Source organism: Nannobrachium achirus (assembly GCF_963921795.1).
Source record: "Nannobrachium achirus genome assembly, chromosome: 14".
NCBI classification, from domain to species: Eukaryota; Metazoa; Chordata; class Actinopteri; order Myctophiformes; family Myctophidae; genus Nannobrachium; species Nannobrachium achirus.
In genome coordinates this window covers 34,723,159-34,746,170 of record NC_137821.1, presented here as the reverse complement: position 1 = coordinate 34,746,170, position 23,012 = coordinate 34,723,159, and the positions used below count along the sequence as shown (strand labels likewise).

Here is a 23,012-nt window from a genome sequence, read left to right as displayed (position 1 = left end):
TCTTCAACGTTTTCAGGCCAAGGACCCCTTAGCTGAGAGAGAGATGAAGCAGGGACCCCCCCACAACCTGTTCATAGATTCCATATAGTTTCATTGTTTGACAGCGCGATCGATCATCAGTGTATTTTGGATTCATGTCAATTTGTGTTTTCAGAATTAACCACTTGAAAGTTGAAACGTCAATACTTAATAAACTTGACCTTTCACTCTGTACTTAGTCTGCTCTTTTTCCCCTCTATTAATATATACTTCAATATGGAAACCTTTTGAAATATGTCATTTTATTTTTTGAAATAAAAATAAAATGTTATACATTTTTAAACAAACAAGCAAACACATCTAAGAAATTCCATAAATAAAATAGAATAATTAAAAAGTAGTGACAATAGCCATAGATCTGCTATTTTCACTAGTTTGGGTCCTGGGTGAATCCCTAATAATTAGTCATTCACCCGGAACCCAAACTAATTTCTCTTTTGGGTCACAGGCTAAAAGGTTTGGGAACCATTGATGTAAACTACTTCAAGTTCAAGAATGTTCGAGGTTTTTATCATTATCATATTATGTACAGGTACATAAGAGTAACATTTATTTTTGCTTGGCTCATCAGACATTGTAGTGAGTGATTTTAAAATATACTGTGAATTTAAAATATACTGTAATATAATAAGAATAATCCACATATACAGTATACCATGGCATGTACAGTACAGTATATACACCACATATAGTATACTGTATCCTAACAACAAGAGAAGACAGTTCTCCCAATTGTCCTAACACTTAAGGTGTGCTGTGCGCTAGGTTCTTACTCCTAGTTCATCAACATCTAATATAAACATATGAGCATGCAGGAGCATGCAGAAGATGAAAGTGAATCTTTCACACTTCCTTTAAGCAGCATAGATCCTGCCATGCCCTCCAACATCAAATCAATCATTGTTAATCTGTTTTGACTACAAAGTTTATCTTGCCATCGTTCCATTGGCAAACCTTAACACACCTACGCATTGAATCACAGTAATGTTCCAAGACTTTCTCATGAACACAGACCTAGTGAACTAGTTTAGTTTGTAGAACTTGATCTCCTCTGTCCTCAAGTAACACTCTCCTCTGCAAAGTCAACCATCCTAAATGTGTTAAATCTGTCTGTCTATAGCTCATATATCTTGAGTAACAGTCCGACTGCATGCATTTCCAACTTAAGCAGCTCCTTGCCTTATTTTTTTAATAGTTTTCCTTAAGCCATTTTTGTATTTTGGAAACATAAATGTCAAATATTTGTCTAACCAGCTCAGTGGCTTTGTGGTTATAGTGCCCGCCATGTGATTGGGAGGTCTGGTTCAATCCCCCGACGGGGTCATACCAGACTGTTAAAATGGGACCCAATGCATTTGTGCATCAAGCCACCTCGCACTACAGAAACAGGAGAAGCTCCTGCCCCATGGGCCACATGGCTCGGGAGCCACAGGTTCCCAAGTCTACTTAATGGGACAACTGAATAGCGTGCATGTGTTAAGTGAGTGGGGTAGTGATAGTGTGTCCAAGCTAAGGACACCAACATCTTCAGCACAGCAGCTGTAACTGTCTGCCGAGGAGGAGAAGGCAAGGAGCACCATATTACCCACTACCAGCAGGTCTGCCTGAGGTGCCGGCTACATGAAGCTGGATATTTCTGAATCTAGACATTTTTTGGTGCTGTTGGGGCTTAAAGCCACACGAAGCTGGATATTTCGGCCACGAAGCTGGATGTTTTTGAAACCGGATGAATAAGTGGAGATTGAAAAATATACGATTCACTGGATCCGTGTAGACAGGGAACCCGGATATCTCTGAAGACTTTACTGTGTGTGTGCTTGTTAGACCTAGATATCTTTGTCGTGTGGACCTAGATATTTTTCTATGTGGATATCTGAAAAACCGGGATATATGAAATATCCAGCTCCGTGTGGACCTAGATATTTTTCTATGTGGATATCTGAAAAAGCAGGATATATGAAAAATCCAGCTCCGTGTAGCCATGGCCTTAATCAGCAGCTTACTGGAAACCTTCTGGAAGCCATAGGAAGAGTGGATGAGATTAGTTGTTGATTAGTTGATGTAGAAAATAATGGGGTTTGGGTTGTTATATTTTCCAATTCAAACTTACTTATATGAATAATTATTCAAGTTGTCTGCAATTCAAAGATAGAATTCTCAGTGGTGCAAAGTCACTAATCGCAAGTACAGGTATGCTTTAGTTCTTGTAATTGAGTGGCTTGCAAATGCACTTTTTTCAGGTTGTACTTGCTTTGTTAGGAGAGTGTAGTGAGCGTAGAGGGGGGGGACACATGCAACAACATGGCTGCGAAAACTGTCTAGCAAATTAGATCTTTATTTTCTAGAATAAACAATGAATGATATAACTTCAAGTATAGTGGATAAACGTTACTTGTATCTGACTTGGCTATTGATCATTGTATCCATTGAACGATTATGCAATTTGGCTTAAACTAACAAATTACGCTTTGTTTAAACAGCCAATGGCATGCATGTCAACAGACAGCTCTGATGACCCCGCAGTCACAGGCCACTTTGCATTCAGCTAGACATTAACCTGAATCCTATGCAACTACTGCTTACCACCAATGCTAGGACTGTCCTATATTCAAAATATATGAAAACTACAGCAGTCTGTCATTCATTTATGTTCACACCGTAGACACGAGGAGTTAAAGGAAACGGGAAGAGAAGAATACCAGTTACCACATTACCAGTCAACCAACACAGCGGAGTAGCTCTTCATTTGACATGGCAGGCAAGTATGGTTCCCTGTAAAATATTAAATGACTTCTTATGAGGTCATGTTTTGAAATAACGAAACTTCTATTTTTAAACATATTCAGAATGAAGACAGCAGACAATGATGTGTAGACTATAATACAATTTCCGAAATGGATCAAATGTTTTCAAAATCTTTTTTGTTTTATTCTATGTTTCTTTACTTTATTCCCTTTGTCCTCTGTTTCCAACCAGACCAAGCAACAATTAAAGAGCTGATTTCGGGGTGCTTGCAAGCGAGAAACATGGCATATTGCCCATACAGCCAGTTCCCAGTGGGAGCGGCAATATTGACAGCAGATGGTGCTATAATCACAGGTAACATCATACATGACTAACCTAACATATTATAGGTACTGTAATTCAATAAATAAACTAAGTTAAGTGCTTGCTGTGTGTTCCAGGTTGTAATGTTGAGAACGCCTCCTACGGCTTGACAGTGTGTGCTGAGAGAACAGCCATACAGAGAGCAGTGGTGGAGGGCCACACAAAGTTCTCTGCCATTGCTGTGACATGGTAAGACATATTACATTACACACATTACCTTACATTTCTATATACACTGCTCAAAGAAAATTCATTCTTTGAGCAGTACTACAGTATAATATACTAAAATAAATTCAAATAAATTAAGGGAACATTTTGTGCCCTTCATTTCTTTGAGCAGTATACATTAGGCTACATGTTAACCCCCTCTCTCCCCACTAGTGACATCAAAGACCGTTTTGTGGGGCCATGTGGAGCTTGCAGACAGGTTCTTATGGAGGTGAGACACACTTGAGATATTATGGACAAAATAAGTTCCTATACACTGATTCTCTCCAAAGCTGAAGTTTTATGTCACACAATCTTTGAGTACCTTCACCACTAGATCCTATTTAAACCAACATTTACAAATCCAACATTAACACCTCAAGTCCATAAGGAATTCTGCCCTATAAGCATAATTCCCCATTAAACACTGATTTGGGATATCAGTTCAGTTATGAACTGATAACATTATGTTTTCCAGTCAGTGTGTTATGTCAAGCTGTGCACAGCTAGACATAACTCACCGATTAGAAAACATAATGACTACATAATAACGAAGTAATATATTATCTCTCCATTATCAATTTCTCATGACAGTTTGGACCAGATTGGATCATCTACTTGACAAAGCCGGATGGATCGTACAAAGAAACCAGCCTCAAAGAATTGTTGCCTATGGGCTTTTCTCCGGCCCACCTTGCAAAGTAATGACAATGTTAAACAATATTCATTTTGTTGCATCTCAGAATCTTGATGACAATACTGTATTGACAACTGTTTCAATGTAATCTGTGCGTTATAGTTGTTGGTAAATATTAGTAGCCAGACTTATCTTATTGCTTAGCTTCAACTGAAAACATAGCAATAATGCCCATTATTTCTGACATTGGTATTCTTAAACAGAAAACGCAATGCTCCATCACAGATACAGTATACTATAGTAACAAAGAATCCATGTACTGCATGTTTTAATAATTTCTTCCATTAAATACATCTGGGGTTGTTCATTAACGCATAATGCAATCAACTTCTGGTTCAGATCTCCTACAGACGGTGGTGAACAGGCAACAACATGTCATAGCTCCATGTATAAATATTAGGGTTTCCTGCAGCACTTTACAGGCCAGGCGCCCCGCCCGGCCTGAAAACCCCCCCGCCCCCCCAAGGGTCTAAAAAAAAAAAAAAAAAAAAAATTTTTTTTTTTTTTTTTTTTTTCAAAAAAACTTTTTGGACCTCCAACAATGTACTAGGCATGATCGCGATTGCGAAATTGCATGTTTAACCCCCATACCAACCCTATCTTTCAAACATGGCAGCCATGTGAAGTTACTTGTGCCTCACTGGCAGAGCAGCGCATGCAGCTGCTTAATTGACGGTCGTTAACTTCTTTTGAAGTTCTCTGAGAGCCGAGCCTAGGTCAACTTGACAGTGACACAGCTGCACAGCGAGTCGTAGATTGCGTAGAGAGAGAGAGAGAGAGAGAGAGAGAGAGAGAGAGAGAGAGACCTCTTCTCATTTACTCACAACGAAGTAAAGTACAAATACCTGAAAATCTCCTTTGTACAGTATAAGTACAGTAGGCTACTTAAGTAAATCTACTTAGTTACTTTACACCAATGTTGTTTTTTTACTGTGCTGTAGACTTCTATTTATATGGCACGAGTGCTGGTTGATTAACCTGGGGGGAAAAAAAACAAGTTACACTGTCCTGTGAAAAACGTAGTTATTCAATGTTGAATAAATGTGGATGATAGCATGTAGTTGTGTTTTCCGTCATCATGGGCACATTCATGTGTTTTTATAGGGCAAAAATAAGAATTAATATTAAAAATTAAATGAATTAATTACTCGAATTCATTAATTAATTATCAAAAAAATTCGGCGCACGCACGATCCCCCCCTGGTCAAGACTTTTTCCTGCAGGAAACCCTGAATATTAGATAAAAATGAGAAACGTATTGTTGTGCAACATACTTCAGATTTTTGCCTTCGTGGCCTTTGTATTTTAATATCATTAGACCACTGGTTAATTCAAATAAAATTCCTTTTCCAGAGATTTTCTGTCTGAAATGATTAGCATCGGTGTATAGGGTTTTCATGGGCAGGCACTCTTTAGAGATTCTAGATCTAAAAATCCTATTTGCAGTAATATGGGCAAAGTGATGTATACTGACCATGATCAAATTGACAACCAATCTCACCTATATTAGCTTCACTTCAGAGTACTGACGTTAACCACTAGGCCTAGTAGGTAGACTTAGCATTAAGCACTTTAGCACACAAGTCAAGCAATGATCTGGCCTATATGCTTACTCGTGTAATATTCAAAGTTCAACTCATAACGCATTATTGTCTTTGAGGCAGGAGAAGAAGTGGTGTCAGGGGTTATTATGGTTTCAGGACCCTGGTCAGCTCCCCAGCCACAAGCAAGGGTGGTTTACTGAGACCACTCAGACAATACTCAATAATATAAGATGAATGCAAGGGAGACAGACCATGCTGGCATATTGAAGCAATAACCTTGAAGCAAATACCTAGTATTTTATGACAGCTTAGAGGCGTGGTGAGACACGAGGCGAAGGAGTGTGCATAGGTTGCATGTGGTACTGTATCTTTCCAATTATTAAAACAACCATTGGGTTTCTCCATGATATAACAGCTACATTTTAATGAGGGGTGATAAAAATAAAGTATTTTCTATAGTTTCCTACAGACCTCACACACAAATATAAGGATTTTCCAAACCCGTGAAGATGGAATTATTTTCGAGAAAATGCACAGGGTGCTGCCTTGTGGACAGAGAGGGAACTGGGTTTTGCTGTGTACATTGCTCCAGCAGGATTATGTGGCCCCACCACATCTCAGACATTTCCAAACTCACATCAAATCTCAACCAAAAAAAGGTTATGAAGGAAATTAAGCACAAATTCAATTAAAAGGGAGAACAACAACATTATCTGGAGCAGACCATTTTAGTTCTATGGATTTTATGCTTTATTCATAGGATAAAGTTAACATCTAACAAACAAAACCACACACTCACTCACTCACTCACTCACTCACTCATGCCCACATCAAGCACTCGTCACACAGGGGCTCTCTTCTGATAATCTCCATCTGCTTCAGTCATCCAGGGTCATCACTTGTCTACAGGTTTGTAGGGATCAGACCATATCTTCACCCCTAGATATAAATAGAAATATAGACTAATTAGAAATAGCAAGGTTGTAAGCATGTATAAAAAAAAATACATCCTTTACTACTTTAGTTCTTGTACTGACGTATCTGTTTGTTTTTAACTTGGAGAATTAATGATGGCAAAACATGCCAGAAGGTTTAATGGCTGAAAGTTGAAAATTAGAAGCCTTATCCTTTTCAGAAACAGCTTCCACTTGAAAACTACTGATCCATTTACTGTAATAACATGAATGAGAGAGGGTAGCAGTGTCTTACCCACTGGCTGTATATCTGCTTGGTTGATTCCTGCCCTGTTCAATTTTTGGACTTTTCCTATGGGAGAAAAGAGAGAGAAATAAAAAATCAATTGGTGACTAGTTTTCTAGAAATGTTATTACAGATTATGGTTTATTGAAGTGGTGGAGAGGAGACACATGAACTCATGTCAATCCATCAGATTTAGAGTGAACACTAAAACATGACGTTTGATGTCATGTCAAGCAGACAAGAAAAGCAAGTCAGCAGTGCTTATACGGTAAATGGTAAATGGTAACTGGTGCATTTATATAGCGCTTTTATCCAAAGCGCTTTACAGAGATTGTGCATTACATTCACCCATTCACGCACACATTCATACACCGGTGGCGGAGGAAACCATGCAAGGCACCAACCTGCTCACCGGGAGCAATGTGGGGTTCAGAGTCTTGCCCAAGGACCCTTCGACATTAACTCAGGGGGAGCCCGGATTCGAACTGGGAACCCTTCGTGCTCTAATAACAGTTTCTCTACCCCTGAGCTATGCCGCCCTACGGTACTTGTTTAGAGAAGCTGCATGTTGAATCTTGATGCAGAGGCCCCAAGCCACGCATACAGGACAGACAGCAACAGAACAGCTTTAATCACACTCTTTATTGAGTGACTCATGAGGAATGTTTTTTTCATTTCTTTAGTTGTTTTCATTTGCCATCAATTGTTTCACCATCATATTTCTTACGGCGCTGTGGGCTAGACAGCATGCATAAATGTTTGCTGCTGCCACTACTTCATGCCAGTGACTGCCTGTAGGGATTCACACAATATTGTTACTGCTCGTGCTCTGACACAACACTGTTGACAAACTAGCCAGTCGCCACATGAATTTAACATCAAAGTAGGGCTGCAGGATTATGACTAAAATGACAACCAGATTAGCTGGCTGTGTATTGTTATTACAAATATTGAACACCATTGATGATAATAATAATGATTTTTGGTGGAAAAAGATGATTTTATAAAATGCAGTTTAACCAAATAGTATGTAACGGCCTCTGGGTGGAGAGTTGTACAATGTCCTGGTTATTATTAACCATTTCATAATGGTGAGGAGATGAGTTGCAACAGGTGACAAAATATGAATCAATCAATCACCACGTTTCACGATTAGCCTACATAACGGTGAAAACTAAAGATATAATATTTGATTACTTTTGATTAACTGATCAGCCTTTTGTCATTGGCCCACTGTATGGCAAAGATCAAACGTCATCATAGGAGTGCTCAGCAGGAAACATGTTATAATTCTACATTTTATAGTTAACACTTTGGAAGCCCAATGAGCTAAAAAACAATAGCCTAATGTTGTGGGTCATGTAATTAAAATGAACCAATACACCAACATGATAAAATAGATGAACAATAACACACAAACCCCAGCACACAGTGTGTGAGTATAACCAATTTGAGTTTTGACCCAGTGCCCATATCTTCCCATTTCCATGGGCAGTTTATAGTTTTTTTTAGCAGTGGAAAGTGAGGGAACACACAAAAACTTGACATAACTTTATACACCTTATTTGATTCATGCAAGTTTTCACAAGTCATTAGATCACTGACACAGCTCTGATTCACTTGTGACATGAGTGTGTGTAGTTACTAGTTAGAGAAAATCTGTTCTCTTTTCCACTGTTTGTTTGTGTGTGTGTGTGTGTGTGTGTGTGTGTGTGTGTGTGTACGAACGTGGGTAGAGAATAATAAGAGAAACTGAATGAGCGAAAGATGAGTACAGGGACGTTATCCTACTGCAGGACTATACATTATCCCAGTCATGTGGCACGACTAGTAAGATGACTCCCTTTAAAATTACATAAAATAATCACCAAGGTGATGGTGATTGCCGTTTGCGCCAGGTATGTGACGATAATGAACGTGTGCGACTTACTGTATTCGTCTGGGTGAACAAGTGGATAGAAGAATATGGGGTAAAATGCAGCGGCAATTGCCGTGACAAAGCCTCCAAATATCAACGCTATTCTGGTGTTTCTCGACATTTTAAATGTGACTTTTTCTCGCTTCTTCTCCTCCAGCTGTGTGTATGTATGTTTCTGAATGATGTTCCGGGGTAGAGGTCAGTGACGACATGAGCTGCGTTCAAGGACAGCATGCAGGGTTCGCAGAGAACTAAATAAACACATTTAGATAAATATTTTCCCATAAATGTGCTAATTAAGGCCATTCTATTGCTGTATTTGCAGAACATAAAAACATTTTATGAATCCTAAAGACATAATAGACATTATAAGACCAATAATGCCTAATGCCTAATCTAATGCCTAACTTATACATCGAGTTACGAATATCCTTGTGATATGCTTATGATCTGTTGTTGTAATGTTTGTATAAATTGTATTTAAAATGTGTTAATGTATCAGCGTATCATTATTTTTAAAAAGATGTTCAAATCATTCAGAAAGGTTCATAAAAGTGTTTTTCAAGGCTTCTAATGCCGCAGCGCTAAAAGCCCCTTTGACCCCTTTCGCCATCCGTACTGCAGGGGGCGTGTCTCGTGACAGTCACATGTTGCTGCAGCACAACAATAATAAGGAAGCTCTCCATACAGTTCTTCTTATAACAAACTCAGCCAAGCACTTACTTTTCCTCCACAGGACAGAACATGAGGGCTTTGGTCGTTTTAATGTGTTTTCTTTATTGCCACCATCCGTGTGCAATGGGAAGAGAACAGAAACCCATCCAAACGTTTGTTATTCCTCACAGTCACATGGATGTTGGCTGGGTTTACACTGTGCAGGTACAATACCTTTGATTCCTTTTTTCGTTCTTTCTGAGGGATTACTTATTACTTGCCTTTAGTAGCCTTGGATCAGGAGGGTCACAATGATATGACAGTCTTGTATCATGGCAAAGGGATTACTATTTTAATATAGTGGGTCAGCTGGCAACATAGGGTGTTATGTTACTTGCTTTACCAACTTATTAAAATTGAAACTTTACCATTTTATATCAATGGTATTAAACCCCAGATTGACGGACTGTTGACCCGGTCATGCACTTGTTTTTTTTTAGCTTGCAGCGCACTGTGCTCAAAGTCCACATAATGTATGAGGAATGGTCTTTTATAAACCTTTTAGGAACCATTAGTAAGCCTGTGGTTTTACTATGTTATGCATAGAGACATTTGTTGTTTGTAATTTTATGCCATAGTTTGTGATTGGCTCTTTGGTGCCTTTTTGGCCAGGGATCACTTGCAAATGAGTAGAAAATATTATTTCTCTGATTAAATAAAAGATAAATACAATTATGTTTTTTTCTTCTCTTTTTCCATAGGAGAGTATGCATGCCTACGCAGCCAACGTGTACACCAGTATGACAGAGGAGCTGGCAAAAGCCAAACACCGGAAGTTCATTGCTGTGGAACAGGAATTCTTTAGACTGTGGTGGGATTCTGTGGCCACTGGCACTCATAAGAAACAAGTAAGGAGAGAGTAGTCTTACATTTTTGTTTTAATCTCTACTCTTACATCTATAAATGCATAAAATGTCACCTTCCTTTATGCTTGTCTTGGGTGATCAAGTGTTGTGCCTGCTGTCGTTTTCTCTTTTCATCTTCTAGGTCCGACAGCTCATAAAAGAGGGTCGGCTTGAGTTCATAATCGGGGGCCAAGTGATGCACGATGAGGCAGTGACCGATTTAGATGATGAGATATTACAACTAACGGGTAGGGAAGAAATGATGTGGTCCTGGTTCATAAAACATCTCTTTGAGATCCAAGAACTGTGTAAAACTTAAACCACACGTTCACATTAAACCACACGTTCACATTAACACTTGCTTGCCTTCTCTTTGTGCCATGTCAGAGGGCCACGGTTTCCTCTATGAAACGTTTGGCGTGCGTCCTCGGTTTTCTTGGCACGTGGACCCGTTTGGAGCGTCTGCCACGACACCTGTCCTCTTTGCCCTGGCTGGGTTTGATGGTCATCTCATATCCCGCATTGACTATGACCTCAAAGATGCAATGCAGAAAAACAAGGTCATGTACTACTCAATTCGTCTGTCTTGTTTACACCCCACCACAGCTATCTGATGCTCATTCAATTAATTCCTTTGTCTTTACACCCCTATTATGGGTATCTGATATTCATTCAATTCCAAGTCATTCCAAGTTAGAGAATCGTTAAATTCATTCTAGTGAACATTTCAAGAATTTTAAGGCCACCGTTTAAGTTGACTCCTTATACATCTACCTGCCCAATCTATTCTTCATGAAATGTGTGCTTCACTCAGAGAATTGTTAAGGCATTAAGCCAAATGTATACTTTGTTTTGAAAATATATGAATATGGCATATTGCCTCACCAAACAACAATGTCTCTCTCTGAAGTATAAATTAAGTTTGCTGGGGCAATTTCTGTGATTGGAACAGAAATTACAGTTTGTTTGGCGAGGTTCTCCGTCCCTGTTGAACGAGCAGCAAGAGATCTTCACTCACACCATGGACCAGTTTAGCTACTGCACCCCATCCCACCTGTCCTTCTCTAACAGGTAAGCTGTTCTCCCTAATGAGATGTTGCTTTTGGCTCGCCTTTGTGTTCCCTCTGTGGTTATAGTGAATCATTATACTGTATACCGCTACTTCTACTACCGGTATAAGCTACAGGCCAGGGTATTTTGGGGTATTTTGTTATATTATTAAGGTTGTCTATGCTGGATAGTTAACCAGAACCACTTAAACCCTATATACTTAGTTGACAGGCGTATTGCCGAATGATTGCCTCAGAATAGGGACACTATAGGGAGGCTTCCTGTGGTTAATATTGTTTTTTTACTTGAACTGTGGGTGGTCTGAGAAGATAAAAATGTGTTGTTTTGCCACCTCAGTTCTGGTTTCTATTGGAATGGAGTTGTGTTGTTCCCTGATCCCCCAAAAGATGGCATCTACCCCAATATGAGCCTGCCTGTCACCAAGGAGACAATACAGTCCTATGCCCAGGACATGGTGGAGAACATCAAGCAGAGGGCTGCCTGGTTCAGGACTGAACATGTGCTCTGGCCATGGGTGAGTCTAAAGAAACCTCTATTATCTACGATATATTGAATCCTGGTTCCTTCCATTTGAACTCCTAAACAAAGGCTCTCAAATCATCTACCAAGGTTTCTGAGATTAATTGACCATATGAATCCTATTTTCCCTATAGACTAGCTGCAATCCTAACTGCGTTGTCAAGCGGCTCCACTTTGCACCGCAACACTGCAACTACACGACAGTGCTCTATGGATTTGTCTATTCTGGGCATGTCATTATGGGCGAACATGCAGCAAAATAACAGATCTGCAAGCTCACAACGTGTCGCAATGTGACACGACACGTTGTGAGCTTGTAAATAGCTGTTTGCGGCAAAGAGATTTGGTGTTGAGGGGAAAAAAGGAGGAAGGAAGTACAGGCCCATGGGGGAACCCCAGTCAATGAAGTACAAAGCTTTTAATCATGTAATCTTGTGGTTCTGTCCAGGGCTGTGACAAGCAGTTCTACAACTCATCAGTGCAGTTCAAGAACATGGATCCTTTGATGGATTACATCAATGAGAACAGCAAGGAGCTTGGAGTGACAGTCCAGTATGCCACTCTCAGTGAATACTTCCAAGCCATCCATCAATCAGATCTGGCCTGGGATGTTAGAGGGAGTAAAGATTTCCTGCCTTATTCCACTGGTTAGTGTTTATGTATAATATTAATAATATTTTATGTCATGTTGTCCCTGATGCCTAGGAATCTAGTTTGAGAAACCGGCATCAATATATTTAAAGCTACAATCTGGGACTTATCTGAATGAATACAATTATATATTGTATGTTAATATAATAAAACTAGCACATCTGAAGTGGTTGGAGGTAGTCTCCCTACTCTTCCATAGAGACATTTAGACCCTGTTTTTTGTCGGCAAGGAAACTGACTGTTTGACAATGTCAATAAAGGTATTTGAAGCAGACAGCACATTGGATTATACACCATCTGCTTTTCTAGTTTGGACATAGTTGTAATTACCCCTCTCCATTGGGAGATAGACAAATATAGTGGTACAACATACTGTACAGATTGTAGCTTTAACACATCAGTAACATTTATGTATTTATTTATTGTTATTTATTCAGGACATTTTCAAAGTAACTGTTACTGTTGAAATGTACTGTTACAGTGTTTTCAGCATTAACAATACAGATTTTCAATATACAGATTATCAATTTACTAGTTTGAATAATTCAAATAAGCTATTTACAGTTATGTGTGCTCTAACCCTTCTGATTATATTTCGTATAATTATAGTAACTGTCTACTATGGTACTAGAATAATAGTACATATCTGACCAACTGGCTTTACATTGTTCCCTTTTGTGATTTCTTTTTTTTTTTTACTTCTTTTCTTTCTTCCAGAATCTTACCAGGCATGGACTGGGTTCTATGCCTCCCGGAATGTTCTGAAAGGAGTGGCTCGCAGAGCCAGTTCCCGGCTCAATGCGGTCGAGACACTTTTTGCCCGGTACCGAGTCCGCTTCCCTGATGGACCCGTGGCTAAAGATTGGGCCCTGGATAAACTCCAGGCCCTCCGTTGGGCGGTCTCTGAGGTAGCCGTGATTCAAATAATTCTGCAGATTTTGGAGATTCAAATTCACTTAGCAACTTGAACCCTAGCATCCCTATGATGTAAACAGGAAAAAGGAAAACCGATGTTGAATACGCTATTGAAATAACAATATTTGTTATATATTATTGGATATTTCTACATGACATAATTGAGATTATAGTAGTTGATACTTGTTTTCATGTCCATAGGTTCAGCACCATGATGGCATCACAGGCACAGAGTCTCCCAAGGTGGCAGACATGTACATGCAACACCTCAGCCAGGCCATGATGGGTGTGGAGGAGGTCCTGGCTGCACTCTTCCTGCTCCCACATCACCTTGGCATGTCAGGCACCCTTGGCACCCACTATCACAGAAAAGGTATCGGCAGCATGATGGCATTGTATCCTAGGGAGTGCAGTTTAACTAGATGGCAATGTTGTTGCATATATACATGAATGTTGATCAATGCATAGTTGCATACTGTGCCTGATGTAGCCATATACTGTATTTTCAATTCTCTATCTATGGTTTATCATGGTATTGTGGTTAGTTTGCTTAACTTCACTGGCTTCCGGTTGCTGCCTGCACCCAGTACAAAAAAGTAGCCTACAAAGCAATCAAGGGCATGGCACCCCGTTCCTTCAGGAAATCGAAGCAATGAGGAGTGCTAGGGGGTGAGCTGGTATCTGAAGAGGTGAGTTTTCAGACTGCAGTGGAAGATGAGTTAGTCTGCAGTTCTGACTGCAAGTGGGAGTTTAATCTACAGCTTCGGAGCCAGGAGGGAGAAGAGTATATATGGATTGATGGCCATGCTAGTTATAAAATGCAGATCTTTGGTTACTTTTTTTTGCAATTATATTTCGTTTTCTTGATCTTTCTTTGATCTTCGGTTACTTATTAACATTTTATGTTTATTAGATTTGTTTTGCTTGACCACAAATGTTATTTAGATAGCAGTTTAAACTGTTTTCTTTGCACTCTACTTATGTGACTATTTACCCGGTTGACTAGGGTTCATGGCATTTACTCTGATTTCCCACTGGATGAAAGCTTTAGCATCTGCTAAATGCCTAAATTATACATTGTAGGAATTTGTTTATGAACCTCTAGGCCAGCACAAGTTAAGTCAGATGAATGGTTTTGTAATTACTGGAAGTGATTCTTCTCTTGTCAGGCTCACCACAGAATTTGGAGCAACACATCATCGTCTTCAACCCCCTAGCATGGAACATCACCACTTTAATCAACATGACAGTAACCTTCCCTATGGCAACCGTCTTTGATGAGGATCAACAGGCTGTGCCTGCACAGGTGGTGCTTTTATTATTTTTTTTGTTTGATTGTATCATCCTTTTTGTTAAAAAGAGTTTATGACCTTTAATAACCGTAATGTATTTTCTCAAAGATATTAACTTCCTCTTATATTACTGGCATCAACCTTTTTTTAATATGGAAATCCTTATTACCATGTTTATTTTGTACACATTTTCCATAATTATGTATTTACTGTTTATTTATTCAGTTCCACTCATTGAAAAAGGCACAGACTTTCCGATGTTAAAACCTGTCTCTTTCTCACACAAAAGATCCAGAGGTCGGCACAGACCAATGAGACCTATGACCTCTTCATCGTAGTGAACCTCGGCGGTCTTGAACACAGGAAGTACCTAATTAAGTTCTCTGAGAAGCCGTGTTCTGTGGGACCCAAGTGCAGCTTCACCTATGTGGCCAAAGTGGTGCCGTTCGAAAGACGCATCCTTCCAAATGGGGCAAGAACGGGAAGGAGGCTCCTGCCTGTCCTGAGTGAATGTTACAAACTCATGTATGACCAGGATACCAATCTGCTGCACAGCATCACCCACAAGTAAGGTTTGAAACACTTGAACCCTATACCGAGTTGACTGGGGTCCCCCAGAGCTCTATACTAGGCCCACCCCTTTTTCCTCTACACCAAATCTCTTTGCCTCAAATAACCGATCTACAGTTCTACACACTAAGAAATGAATTGTATATATACAGTATATATATGTGTGTGTGTGTGTGTGTGTGTGTGTGTTTTCGAATGTTTACGTTTTTTTCCAAAATAGATGTACAAGCTAATAGTGCGGCACAAAGTGACGTGCTATTATGACCTTGTATATCTGCTATTTTTTTTATATATCTGCTACTCAAATCTTTGCTTCTTTTTTTGCAGGGTCCTTGACATGAAAATGTTTGAGAAAGCAACTTGTTTGACTTTTAACTTTTCTCTGACTTGTGACAGGTTAGAAAAGAGGAGAGTGAGGATGACTCAAGATTTCTGGGAGTACCGAGCCAATGGAAATATAAAAGCGGGCCCCATCTCTGATAATTACATCTTTACTGCCAATGGGACAGCGGTGAGGGCCTACAAGGCTGTGAAAATGGAAATAATCCCTGGCAAGATCGTGTCTGAGATCCGACAATACTTCTACAGGTGTGTTCCCCTAGCTCTTTTTAAAAACTGAGCCTCTCCACTCTCAGTCTTAACGGCTTAAACCCTAAATACGTCATTGAGTCCCCCAGGGGTCTATTCTAAGCCCTCTCCATTTTTCCCTCTATCAATATATCTTTGCAGAAAATAGCTGATCTACAAGCCTATAATGCATCACGTTGGATCGCATTGTGGGCTTGTAGATCACCTATTTTCTGCAAATGTTTGCCTATTTTCGCTGAACGCCAGAATAGCTAGAGATCACGTAGCTATCATATCATCGACTGGCACAAATTACATATTTTCAATTTAGATTCCCCCCATTCCTTAAGAAAGACTACACCCAGTCCCTACTGCCTAGAGTGGAATTTCCCAATGTGTGAACACATGCGTTCCCTCTGTAGGGAGGCAGACGATAAGGACCACGTCTACTCCATCACCACCCGCGTCCCAGAGGGCTTCGGTGGCAGGCTGCTGTGTCACAGGCTGGAGCAGAGCTACTCCATAGGCCCCTTGGCCCTCAACACCGAGGTCATCCTCAGGACCAGCACCACGCTGAAGAACAACAGGACACTGTACACGGACGACAACGGCTACCAGATGATGAGGAGGACCTACAAGGAGTTCACTAATAACACCCTGGCCAGGGTAAAACACTTTGGATTCTTTACATCCTAGACCAGGGATTCCCACAAATGACAAAAGCCAACCAAACTAGCAAACAAAAATTGTACATCTCATTTGACAAACGTGAAAACATGCTAGCATTTCTGTTTCACACATACGTATGACCTTTTCAGAACTACTATCCCATGGTTCGGGCTGCGTACATTGAAGATGACATCAGCCGCCTGGTGCTTCTCAGTGACAGGGCCCATGGGGTGTCCAGTCAGGCCCATGGACAACTGGAGGTAGAATAGACACACACACACATACACAAACACAGTGTGCGGATGGACGCGCTCACTCACTCACTCACTCGGTTCGCAACTGTCCTGTCCCCCCTCCAGGTGATGCTTCACAGGCGCTTGTGGAACAACCAGCCATGGAACCTCGGCTACAACCTGACCCTGAACGACAGCTCGGTGGTACAGCCCAACCTATGGATGATGCTGGGCTCTATCAATGCCACTACCCGGCTCTACCACAGGGGGGCAATAGAGCTGCAGCACAGACCTCTTGTTATGCCCATAGACCAGCCTCGTAAGTAGTCACTTACCAGACAATGGGTTTGTAAACCCTAACGCATGTTTGTTTTACTGCAACCCAGGATTGAGATAGTTTAGATTTATATATCTCTGCTGTCTGGCCAAAACCAGCTAACTCCAAAATGTACATTTTTCAGAAAATGGAAGAACATCCAGCTCAAGACGTAAAGGGTGTTTAATAGCACTGATTTATTATTACATTACAATTTTAATTTAAAAAAAGGATTTAGACGGTTTTAGCCGGACAGCGACGACATAGTACATTTTACTTTGGCCCTTTATACATAATAATGTCTTCAATCAAAAGAGAGTCATTAGAACTGTAGAAGAATATGGGAGTCTGAATTCACCGTTTGTCAGCCTTCTGACTGAGACTCCCTGACTGGCCAACCAGAAAAAACCATTCACTTTTTGCTATCGGGGGTGGAGTTTGTGCAGTGGAGAATGTTGCTTCAGGCTTTCAACAACTGTCCGCTCTGCGTGACACGGCGTTCGTCCAGTACGGCCGCGGGCGGTGATAGCGATCTCGCTCATCATAATGAATAAGCTTCAACAAACTAGTTCACATGGACCTTATCAATGGTCTAAGAGTTACGATTGGGTACATATATTTTAAATGGGCAGAATTACGAAAAGCCAGCCTATTATGTGAGGAGAACTATAATCTGGCTCTCCTCTTCCTACCCAAGATGCAATGCGCTTTCTCTTTCTATTTCTATTCTCTCTCTGATCCAGAGGATTAAACTAATTAAAACATATATTTTCGGGGGAAAACTACTGTTTTGCTATGTAATTACTGTACCTTTTTCTTCCCTTTTAATTAATATCACGTAGATGTGTTTTTTTTTGGTACTTTATATAGCTGTAATGAGGCTATGAAAAAAAAAAAAAAATCCCATCCACTTCCACTATAAAAGAATCTGCAATGGATGATTCTGTCCCACTGGGATTAAACAAATTAAAACATGTATTTTCGGGGAAACCCCCTGTTTTGCAATGTAACTACTGTACCTTTGTCTTCCCTTTTTATTAATATCACCTAGATGTTTTTCCTTTGGTACTTTATATAGCTGTAATGAGGCTATGAAAAAAATAAAAAAATCCCATTCACTGCCACTATAAAAACAATCTGCCCAGGGTCAAATGTCCCACCATAGTAACAGGGCAGAATGGGGCAGGATTTGCAAAAGCCTGAATTAGACTTGAGTCTGCTCTATTTCATACCGATAATATTCTACTGTGTAGAGAGAAGTTGGCTGAAGGAGCCCAGAGGAGGCGTTCCAGTCCAGCCGGTGGTGCTTCCGCCAAACCTCCACCTGCTGAGCCTCAGCATCCCTGGGTGGAACTACAGCTCTAAACACAGCCTGCACCTCAGCCACATTGACTCAGGTCAGCTGACACTTAGGGCTGTCACAATTATTACATAATCGTCTAATCGTGATTATTTGACATTATCGCAATTATTTTGTCATAATCGTGAATGTTGAAAAATGTCCAAAATAGTGGAAATAGCAGATCTACAACTATGCGACGCGTTGTGAGCTTGTAGATCGGCTATTTCCAGTATCAAAGTTATTTTTTAAGTAGTAAGTTGTCAAATATGTCAGTAATTTCTTTGTATATTTAGGTTATGTGTCATATCTACCATGTACAACTTCAAAGCCTAAAAGCCAAACAGAAATGTAATTATCAACGACAAAAACACAATTAAATCGTTAATCGCCAATTATTTGAGTGACAATTAATCGTCATGTAAAATGTCATATCGTGACAGCCCTACTGACACTGACACGCCATCCTTCCATTTACTGGCCATGTCATTTGAAACAACAGGCCCTTATTGTCTCAGAAGGAGAGTACGAGTATTGATGTTGCTCTATCATCTGTGAAATTCGAATTATGGAAAGGTGAAAATTGCTTGGGTGAGATATAGGCCAGGCTACGCCGCAACATTGACTTGGTAAATGGTGCATTTATATAGCGCTTTTATCCAAGGCGCTTTACATAGATTGTGTATTACATTCACCCATTCACGCACACATTCATACACCGGTGGCGGAGGAAACCATGCAAGGCACCAACCTACTCACCAGGAGCAACTAGGGGTTCAGAGTCTTTCTCAAGGACTCTTCGACATTAACCCAGGGGGAGCCCGGATTCGAACTGGGAACCCTTCGGGAACCCTTTGTGCTCTAATAACGCCCCTGAGCTATGCCGCCCCTTGATTGATCTGAGTGTCTTCTCCATGTCTAGATAAAGATCTACCGTCAGAGCCGGACTATGATCGGGTGTTACTGAGAATCATGCATCTTTATGAGGAAGGAGAAGACCCAGTGCTCGCTAAGCCGGTGTCCATAAATATAAAGGTAATGCGCACGCCGCACACATTTTACCATTTGAGCATCGGCAAGTGCCACAGATGCAGAAATAACATTTAAACCACTTAAACCCTATATATGTATTTGACTGGAGTCCCCAGGGCTCTATACCTGGTTTGCTCCTTTGTTCCGCTCTTCACAAAATCTCTTTGGTGAAAATAGTCAATCTACAAGCTCACAACACATTGTGACTTGTTGTGAGCTTGTAGATCACTTATTTTTGCCTAATTTTAGCACTCAGAATAGAGACGCTATGGTTCATGTGGTTCATTCTATCACAGACATCCTGTTTTTTTTCCCTTTTTTTTTAATTACTATTTCCTGTGCAAACAGGAAGTTCTGAAAGGCATGGGGGAAGTTAGGTCGCTGGAGGAACGTTCTCTGACAGGGACGTGGGACATCGCTGATCTCCAAAGATGGAAGTGGAAGACGAAGGATAACTTAGAACCTGGTGAGAGAGATGTTTGGATGCATTTGTACACTCTCAGTTAGGGTAAGGTGTGCAGAATGAGACGTGAAGGTGGGTAAAGCAATAACCAATTTTACCCTGATTTGATATAATTATTTTTCATTTTAACTGGCGTTTCTCCAGGTCTGTTCCTGAACAGCCTGTAAATGCACATACCCCAGCATTCAAGCTTTTATTTATCATTATCAATTAAATATCAATTAACTAAATTATGAATTATAATATTTGCAAGACTTTTGTCTTACAAATATTTTAATAAAGGTGATGAGCATGTGACTCTACCATCTACATGCAATGCCTGGGTGCAGCTTCAAGAATGTAATTTGGGGGAATGTATGCTAAGGAGTGATGAAATGAGAGCTTTCTTATACTGTATAAAGTGGTTGAAAAAGTACTAAAAAAATATCAATTCCATAATTGAAATACTCCATTACAATTAAGTCTTCATTCATAATTTAGTTGAGGAAAAGTACAAAAGTATTGGCATCAAAATATACTTTAAGTACCAAAAGTAGAAGTACTCATCACACAGTATGTGCCGTTTCACAAGTTTTCAAAATGTATAAAAAAAAACATCTACAAGTTCATGTGTCGCAAGCGACATGTTGTGAGCTTGTAGATCGTCTATTTTCAAATAGCCAAAATGTAGTGGTTAATGCATGTTTTATAATAATCAAAATATACAGTTACTTTACACCACTGTAGCCTATACTCTATAACAGGGGTGGGCAACTTTGATGATGGTGAGGGCCACTATATTTCCACCTTCACTCCTAAGGGCCACAATGCATATTGCTACGTCCTACTTTGTCACTTTCTAGTATCTCAAACGAAAGAAATAAAATAGCAGATCTACAAGCTCACCCGATACCGATCAATCACCGATCCGATCAAGTTATTATTTATATATTATTTATATTTTCTAAATGTTAATGTTTTAACTTTAATTAATTAATTCACTCATGAATTCATTTATATATTTGCCTTATAGTTATTTACCAGCATTACTATGTATTTATTATCATAGCAGTAACTAATTATTCCTTCAGCACTGTGGAAATCAATACCCCAAAATGGCCTCAAGTGGGCATACTGAACGGCCGGTTGATCGGATGCACCGATCGGATCGGATCGGTGAATTTACCTTTTGATCTAAACCACCGATTATCGCCGATCACGCTTTGATCGGCCCGATCCGATCCATTGCCGATTGATCGGTAACATCTCTAGCTATTTTTGCTTCTTTTGAATTGGAATCCTGAATTATTATTTGTTCTTTTTTAATTGGAATCCTGAAATGTAACATTTTGATTAAATTTCAAACGCATTTAGTTGTATACTCATGGTAACTTTATGAACCTAAATACAAATACCTACATTGGACGTAAAAGAAATACATTTTAATACACTAGTCATTAAGCTACGAATATAGACAGAATTAAAGCAGGTCATGTTTGGAATTGTAACAGCTGAATTAAGTGAAGGTGGGGGCCGCATGTGGCCCCCGGGCCACCAGTTGCCCATGTATGCTCTATAATATATGAATGTGTGTTTTTTGTATTGCAGACAACAAACGAGGGTGTGGCTGTCAAACAACTGAAGATTTCAATGTGATCATCTCACCCAAAGAGATCAGGACCTTCTTTGTTCACTTCAGCTCTAACATCTGACTGTCCCCTCTCAGGGGATTCCAGACGGTATGCGGTCACCGCCTGCTAGTAATTCATTTTCAATGGGAGGCGGGCGGCTTTTTCAGCCGCGCAGCGAAGTTTTGGGGCGGCGAGGAGAGCGGGCGCAGTCCCGTGAAAATCCCCGCGAGCGTGCTCGTTTGTGCATGCGTACGCGGGCGGCGAGAGATGGATTGTGTTCATCTTTGTGAAATACCGCGCAGCGTTTACTGGCAGAGTGAGTGTGTTTGTGTATCACCGCGGTGCGGTCCCCGCAGATCCAAGCGGGAGCCCCGGCGGCAACCGCTGTCCGTCTGTAGAGCGCCCTCTGCCTTCTGTGAAGACAGCCAGACTTAAGACCAGGGGCGTCACACCAAATTCTGGGCCCCGGGTACAAGGATTCACTGCGGGGCCCCTGTGTTTTAACTATTGAAAAATAGCAGATATACAAGCTCACAGCGCGGCACCGAGTGCCGCGCTGCGAGCTTGTAGATCTGCTATTTTTGAAAAATCATGAAAACCTTTGAATATTTCAAATCCTTCTGAGGTTTTTTTGAAAAACCTATGTTTCTATGTCAGTGGAGCTCAAACCTTTTCATGTGAAGGACCCCCAAAATGGTATGTATTTGGCCACGGAACCCCATCTCAAAATATTGAGTTCCAGGGACCCCCCAGAAGCAAAATTTGAGTTACAAATGTTCGCTTAACAAATACATTTAAAGATTTGCACACATTTTCACGACTTTTCAAAAATAGCAGATCTACAAGCTCGCAGCGCGGCACGCGGTGCCGCGCTGTGAGCTTGTATATCTGCTATTTTTCAATAGCTAAAGTATAAAATAATTAAGGCCCCTCCACCACCTTGGGCCCTAGTAACTCAGTCCCACTTTCCTACCCCTTGTGACGCCCCTGCTTAAGACATCAAATTGATAGATCCTTCTTTGCTGCACTTTTAAACAAAATGTATTTTTGCACACTTGTTGATTTATTATGAGCACTGTCATCATGGAATTTCTGCTTTAATGTGCTCAATTTGAATTATAAGGTTATTATATTATGTTGACTGTTGCTGAATAAAATTATTTTTAAACTTTGGTTATAATGTGTTGGTCTCAAAACCACCTTATAGGGCAGGCTATTCAAATGTATGCCCCAAAGTGTTAACCTGACTACGCCAGATGGTGACTCAATGCCGCCACCATCTGGCGGAGTCTGTCAGTTTACCCAAGTGTTGCTTTTACAGATGATTTACAGACTAATTTTCGTCAAGTGAGCACATCAGGTGGTGCCAACTGCCAAGACAACAAACTGACCAAATAAGAAATCACTCAGCTCCATATATGGGCACAAAAGGGGGCATGCCCATTATATGGGCATACTGATGACTTCAGGGATCTCCAGTCCATATGGGCATA

At 40.4% G+C, this 23,012-nt stretch overlaps 3 protein-coding genes across 4 annotated transcripts; 2 read left to right on the top strand and 1 right to left on the bottom strand.

Moving 5' to 3' along the window:
* Window positions 1-2,562: 2,562 nt before the first annotated feature.
* Window positions 2,563-5,408, top strand: LOC308298735 (cytidine deaminase). The gene is made up of 5 exons (XM_080742393.1): window positions 2,563-2,797; window positions 3,016-3,138; window positions 3,225-3,336; window positions 3,529-3,586; window positions 3,949-5,408. Exons 1-5 carry the CDS (start codon window positions 2,791-2,793, stop codon window positions 4,057-4,059), a joined length of 411 nt encoding a protein of 136 aa, XP_080598519.1. The 5' UTR covers window positions 2,563-2,790; the 3' UTR covers window positions 4,060-5,408.
* A 919-nt stretch (window positions 5,409-6,327) lies between these two features.
* LOC308297727 (small integral membrane protein 20-like) lies at window positions 6,328-8,879 on the bottom strand. The gene is made up of 3 exons (XM_080741282.1): window positions 8,726-8,879; window positions 6,805-6,861; window positions 6,328-6,534 (listed from the first exon to the last, which is right to left on the bottom strand). The coding sequence occupies exons 1-3, from the start codon at window positions 8,832-8,834 to the stop codon at window positions 6,491-6,493; spliced, it is 210 nt and encodes a 69-aa protein (XP_080597408.1). The 5' UTR covers window positions 8,835-8,879; the 3' UTR covers window positions 6,328-6,490.
* man2b2 (mannosidase, alpha, class 2B, member 2) lies at window positions 8,523-21,955 on the top strand. Of its 2 annotated transcripts, XM_080741281.1 has the most exons (20): window positions 8,523-8,625; window positions 9,450-9,592; window positions 10,129-10,275; window positions 10,415-10,520; window positions 10,660-10,832; window positions 11,225-11,343; window positions 11,680-11,857; window positions 12,311-12,509; window positions 13,231-13,421; window positions 13,630-13,801; window positions 14,598-14,734; window positions 15,010-15,287; window positions 15,687-15,878; window positions 16,280-16,523; window positions 16,676-16,786; window positions 16,886-17,078; window positions 18,329-18,472; window positions 19,337-19,449; window positions 19,795-19,912; window positions 21,497-21,955. In XM_080741281.1, the coding sequence occupies exons 2-20, from the start codon at window positions 9,458-9,460 to the stop codon at window positions 21,598-21,600; spliced, it is 3,054 nt and encodes a 1,017-aa protein (XP_080597407.1). In that variant the 5' UTR covers window positions 8,523-8,625; window positions 9,450-9,457; the 3' UTR covers window positions 21,601-21,955. The 2 variants fall into 2 exon arrangements, with proteins under 2 accessions (XP_080597407.1, XP_080597406.1); XM_080741280.1 differs by lacking the exon at window positions 8,523-8,625 and having other exon boundaries at window positions 9,390-9,592.
* Window positions 21,956-23,012: the final 1,057 nt, after the last annotated feature.

What these genes read in the sequence shown, in the direction of transcription:
- LOC308298735 (XM_080742393.1), top strand. An exon ending in AGATGGTGCTATAATCACAG is followed by an intron (nt 3,139 to 3,224) that starts GTAACATCATAC and finishes TGTGTGTTCCAG; the next exon opens with GTTGTAATGTTGAGAACGCC. An exon ending in TCTGCCATTGCTGTGACATG is followed by an intron (nt 3,337 to 3,528) that starts GTAAGACATATT and finishes TCTCCCCACTAG; the next exon opens with TGACATCAAAGACCGTTTTG.
- LOC308297727 (XM_080741282.1), bottom strand. Translation starts at nt 8,834, where the DNA reads ATGTCGAGAAACACCAGAATAGCGTTGATATTTGGAGGCTTTGTCACG. An exon ending in TGTTCACCCAGACGAATACA is followed by an intron (nt 6,862 to 8,725) that starts GTAAGTCGCACA and finishes TTTCTCCCATAG; the next exon opens with GAAAAGTCCAAAAATTGAAC. An exon ending in AGCAGATATACAGCCAGTGG is followed by an intron (nt 6,535 to 6,804) that starts GTAAGACACTGC and finishes ATTTATATCTAG; the next exon opens with GGGTGAAGATATGGTCTGAT.
- man2b2 (XM_080741281.1), top strand. Translation starts at nt 9,458, where the DNA reads ATGAGGGCTTTGGTCGTTTTAATGTGTTTTCTTTATTGCCACCATCCG. An exon ending in TCCGTTGGGCGGTCTCTGAG is followed by an intron (nt 13,422 to 13,629) that starts GTAGCCGTGATT and finishes TCATGTCCATAG; the next exon opens with GTTCAGCACCATGATGGCAT. An exon ending in ATCCGACAATACTTCTACAG is followed by an intron (nt 15,879 to 16,279) that starts GTGTGTTCCCCT and finishes TTCCCTCTGTAG; the next exon opens with GGAGGCAGACGATAAGGACC.